Here is a 5,334-nt window from a genome sequence, read left to right as displayed (position 1 = left end):
TGCTGTAATTTAAATTACAAGAAGTTATTGTAAAATCCATTTACAGCTACTTACTGGCAACTTTTGCTGCCAGTAATAGCTGTAAATACTTAATACAATTTATTATTGTAGATTTGTTTTACAGTTATTTCATTGTTAAATGCAAATTCGTGTTCAATCCAATTAATCAGTGCATTAAATTCTCTTCAACGGTTAGATAAAAGCCAGAGTCATATTTGCAATAAAACATTTATTAAACATTTTTACATTAAGATTGTTTACCTGTAAAACCATCAATATTACAAGTGCAAACTTCTTTTTTTTTCTCTGTCAGGGGTCAGTAATGATTCTCTTAATTGCATGCTTCTTTAGAAGGCCGTAGGACATACCCATGTAACCATACAGACATACACGTACCGTACACATGCAGACATGGATTATGACACTATCTCACACATCATGTGACATTTCTGTCTGCATTACAATAATCACATATCCAGAGGCCATACTGGTACGCCTAACACCCCCCACCACGCGCACAGACACACACGCATATGGGGGCCCTGATCCAGAAAAGGTTGAGAACCACTGAGATTTTAAACATGAACCTCCCCAGCCAATCAAGTCAGCGGCAGGCAAGCCAGATCCAGACACAGTATTGACAGTGCTGTTAGCCACTGTCAATGCTGTGTACTGGCACCCACAATCTAGCTCACCCACCGCTAGCCCGGCCAGCTGAAAAGGTTGAGAACCACTGAAAACATGAAACGTACATGAACAGCAAAATGTCACATGTCAGATACACTGTGCAAAGATAAAAGTGCAAACTTTTGCAAACTTTGTGCAAACATCCAACAGGAGAAATGGACGTGGAACCAAAAACATGGAGGTAGTCTTGAGGCATCAAACAAAAACAAAGGCAAATGGCAAAAACCTCTGTTAAGGAGATGGCATATGTCAAAATCCATTCAGGAAGGAGGTCTTAACCAGCAGGTATCCATGGAACACAAGGTTGGAAATCAGCAACATCTGTTAGGGCACAAAAAAGAACACTATAAGTATTGAATGCTGATTATGAGGTGCAGGTGGGAAACAAGCAGAGAAGCTCAGGTATCTACAGGGCTGAGAATTGGGGACAGTTGTGGGAATGGGTGGGGCAGGTGATGAGGAAAGGTGTGGACAGTTAGATGGCAGGTCTGGGGAGGTAATTGGCCTTGGGAGTAGTGACATCCAGAAACTGCCCTGTGATCCTTTCTTCTTACATTAGTTGACTTTCCCTTTTCTGAACAACACCTAGTAGGTATTGCTTTTGCACAACTACTTACACAGGAGATGACAGCCAAAGAAGTCAATAAGTGCACACCATATTCACTTACTAAAGATGTATTTGAAGAAACATGTTTCGGTTAACTATGAAGGTCAGCTAATCGAAACCTTTCTTAAAGAAATAAATACAAATAAAGTGTAACTGAAGACAGTGTTCTAGACCACTTTACTTCTGAACAACTCCTAAATTATAAAACTGTACTGCTTTATTGTGTGTAAAATATGACCTAAGATGGCAAAGCAACATATTAAGAATTTCATTCATATAGTGGGCAAGAGAATGGTCCAAATTCTTTGCACATGACTTACACTCAAAGCCAATTGAAGTCCCATCAGTCGCTTCAGGAGGGAGGCGACGGGAGGACAGACCGAATTGTTCCTCTTCTCTCTCACCTTCCCACTTTTTTGGCCGCGCAGCTTGGTTGTTTTGGTGCCAGTGGTTGGGTTGATCCCAATGAAACATCTGCAATCACAAATCACATACTCTATGTAAAAGGTGCTCTCACAGCTGCTCTACAAGAGAGCACATATTTCGAGTTACACATGATAGTTCTACTTCAAGCAGAAAGGTACCTTTGTATGAACTCCAGAGTGTAGCAGGCGTGCCTCTGGTACATAGAGCTGCCATTCCAGCCAGGAAGTTGGTTTGTGGAGCCACAACGACCTGCCCCTCAATGCTCAGCATCCACTGATTGGCTGTGATAACATCACCTAAACATAATTAGACATATGGTTTGCATGTTAACAGTGTTTGTCTGTTGCTTTCCACATACTAAAACATGTCCTCCATTAGTATTAGTATCTGCAATGCTTTAAAACAGATTAGAAACTGTATACACTACCTAGGACAATTAGACGCGGAGAGTCTGGAAGGTTCATTGTCCTTTCGACATCTGCTGCTGTCGCCAACACCTAAAAGACAGAAAACATATATGTAGTCAGGGTAACAGCTTCAACTTGGGCATAACACAAGTTTACAGGTGTACAAGACTGAAATTATCTTTTGTACAAGCTACCCACACATTAATAATTGTATTAATAAGAAAAAAAATGCCAAACAACAAAACAGAATTCAAGTATCAAATGAAACTAAAAGATATACCAAAATTAAATACAAAATAAAGACATCGTCAGACTCATGTGCAAGTAAAGACAACACGTAGCAGCAGATATAAAAGTGGGTGAGAATGGAGTGCATCTACAGTATAGTCACATAAAATGACAGTGCTGCTGCGAGGGCACGGTAGCGCCTGCAGTCGGTAGCGCTGTCACCTCACAGCTAGAAGGTCCTGGGCTCGATTCCCGCCGGGGACGCTGTGGGCGTGTCTTCTCCTCCGCGTCATCAGCGCCCATACCCTAGGTGGGATTGGCGAAAGGGCCTACTCTGTGTGGAGTTTGCATGTTCTCCCCGTGTCTCTCAGGGTACTTAATACCCTCACAAAAACATGCACTAATGCTGGTGGCTATACCGCCTCCCCCATGACAGCCGGGGCGCCTGATGGAGGGGAAAGGAACTGGTTGGAATAACGTGTTCCTTGCACACGCTACGTCCAGGGAAACTCCCCCCTATCAGGTGACAACAAGGTCAGTTGGCTCTCATGCATTGAAGGAGGCATGAGCTCGGCCCTGGCCTCCCTAGGCTGGTGAGGGGAGTCTAGTGCCCAGGATCACTTAGAAAATTGGCACCGGGTGGAAAATAAGGGTTACAAAATTGTGGGATAAAAATTAAAGTAAAAACAAAACATGACAGTGCTGTGCCAGTATAAAATGACACAGCATCTAAAGGCTGGTTTATACTTAGTTGCACATCAGTGTCATGCACCAAAAATAGCAGATCTACACGCTCAGAATGCATCACAATGCACACGTTCTGAGCTTATAGATCAGCTATTTTCAGCGTTCAATACTGACATGCAACTAAGTATAATTGAGACGTAAGCAGGGGCTCAGCACCTGTTCAGCAGCCTGACAACCTTGCTGTGGAAACTGTCCCTGAAGGTCAGTTCATTCAGCATTTAATGCTGCGATATCGCCTGCCTGACTGTAGCAGAGTGGGCTGATTGTGAAATACACAATATAAATGTCAAAAGCTTTAAACTATAATAATTTCATACTCACATCTGCCTGCAAAATGAGTCCATCTAGGTCTTCCTTGAAGTGTGCCATCAGCAGTAGGATCACACATGGTGATGGGTCACAGTTTTCTTCATGGTCGTACTTCACCAGGATGCGCTTGACCTCATCAGCATTAGACTTCTGCTGGAAAAACCGAAGGATCAGCTTCCCTTTTTCGTGCATAGCCTGCTCCATTTTATCCAGGATGCCACTGTCTGTGAGTAATTGGAAATGGCTGTACAGCAACTTTGGTGTGAACAGATATGGCCACTCATTCTTCAGCTCAGAAATCGAAGGAGATGGGCTGGCATTGATGTTTTTTCTTTGTAGGTAGTAGGTTTCTTGCATTAACTGAGTCAAATGTCCTCTCTCTGCCCCATTTGGCTCCTTGGTGCTGTACATGTCTTTCATTTCCCTCTGCTTCTCTTTGAGACTCTCTTCAGTTTCATCAGGTGGACAGTCAGGCTGCCATCTCACACAGCCATATTGGTCAGCTGGTCCTTTTGCCATGTCTGCAAGTGAATTTGAGCTCTTCGTTTTCAAGTCTCACCTATACAGAGATCATAAGCAGTCTCACAAGAGGAGTGTTACAGACCAACACATTGGCACAACACTGATTTGTCAGATTGAATTTTGTCAGATCACATTTACAATCTTAAGAATTTCCTTAATCATTTGAAAGGCCATATATTAGAGGGCAGGAAAACAACATGTCCTTTTTCCCTGCAGAGAATGCATTTGATAAATATTTGATCTATTGTCCGGCAAAATGTTAAGTGTCAGATACACTGCCAGTATCTTGTGTTTTTTTCGGCCTGATCCTAGCAGATTGGCGACCTCAAAAGCATCTTGATAAAGGATCAAGGCAAACGATGATGTTTCACTTTTAAATAAGACATTGTCAGTAGTATTCTGTCCATCCCATACATCCATGAACACATCACGAGTAGAAAGGCGAGAATGGGCCTTTTCATACTGCTGTTTGAAACACTCGTTTTCAAACAGGGACGTTAGAGTTTCTTTTATTGGCACATACAAAGCATTCTTTTCCTGACAAATTTGTATAGATACAAGGGGAGAGGTTGAACATAATTGAAGCTGTTTTTAAACACTGACTTACGACGCTGATCTGTACGCAAAATGTTGTTGGCCTTTTTTAATATGTCATCTTTTGCAAGCTCTTCAATTACATCTGTAATCGTCATGTCAGGCACCCCAAGCACGGACAATTTCTCTTTAAGCTTTGAAAAGAGATGTGACTGAACAACATCATGAATGTCTTGGACCTCTTCAATTATAGTCTGAATAACTGACGCTGGTAAAAGTAGCTTAGCCTGAAGCTTCAAATAAAACAAAGACAAGTTCTTTAAAAAGAGGTCTTTATCTACACTATCATAAAGTTCACCGGTCTCAGGCTGTTCATCACTCTCAGTGAGAGAAGTGGAGGGCTGACTCTCAGTTTGCGATGGGTTTTCACACTGTGCTAGTTGGGATGGGTGTTGAAACATTGCCTCATCATGTAGATGCTCAGCTGAACTGTTTTTGTGTGTCCTCGAAACATGAGATGAAAATGTGGATTTCACACCAAATGTTTTCTCACAACCCCTAAAAGGACATGTTATTTTCCTGCCCTCTTGAATATGGCCTTTCAAATGATTAAGGAAATTCTTAAGATTTGTAAAGGTGATCTGACAAAATTCAATCTGACAAATCAGTGTTGTGCCAATGTGTTGGTCTGTAACACTCCTCCTGTGAGACTGCTTATGATCTCAGTATAGGTGAGACTTGAAGGCTGCAAATGTTCTGAATGCACGGGTACAATCAGGTGCACCACAGGTAAAAAGGAAGTTTGGCGCATTACTGTGAAATAAAACCTACTATGGTTTTACTCTCGTGGGCACACTGTTTGCAGAA

The 5,334-nt window shown here is 42.1% G+C and overlaps 1 protein-coding gene across 1 annotated transcript; it reads right to left on the bottom strand.

Annotated features, from left to right (window-relative positions):
• Nucleotides 1–552: 552 nt before the first annotated feature.
• On the bottom strand, nt 553–4,593 carry LOC311051999 (uncharacterized protein). Its single transcript, XM_084066747.1, has 5 exons — nt 3,424–4,593; nt 2,148–2,217; nt 1,879–2,016; nt 1,615–1,768; nt 553–1,008 (listed from the first exon to the last, which is right to left on the bottom strand). The coding sequence occupies exons 1-4, from the start codon at nt 3,928–3,930 to the stop codon at nt 1,695–1,697; spliced, it is 789 nt and encodes a 262-aa protein (XP_083922873.1). The 5' UTR covers nt 3,931–4,593; the 3' UTR covers nt 553–1,008; nt 1,615–1,694.
• Between the last annotated feature and the right edge of the window lie 741 nt (nt 4,594–5,334).

Source organism: Gymnoscopelus microlampas, assembly GCF_963454915.1.
Source record: "Gymnoscopelus microlampas genome assembly, chromosome: 9".
Taxonomy (NCBI): domain Eukaryota; kingdom Metazoa; phylum Chordata; class Actinopteri; order Myctophiformes; family Myctophidae; genus Gymnoscopelus; species Gymnoscopelus microlampas.
This window is presented reverse-complemented; position numbering and strand designations above follow the sequence as displayed.

Excerpts from the sequence above, each read along its gene's own strand:
- LOC311051999 (XM_084066747.1), bottom strand. The coding sequence starts at position 3,930 with ATGGCAAAAGGACCAGCTGACCAATATGGCTGTGTGAGATGGCAGCCT. Across the intron at positions 2,017-2,147 it reads TCCGCGTCTAATTGTCCTAG|GTGATGTTATCACAGCCAAT; the intron begins GTAGTGTATACA and ends AATTATGTTTAG. Across the intron at positions 1,769-1,878 it reads ACTCTGGAGTTCATACAAAG|ATGTTTCATTGGGATCAACC; the intron begins GTACCTTTCTGC and ends TTGTGATTGCAG.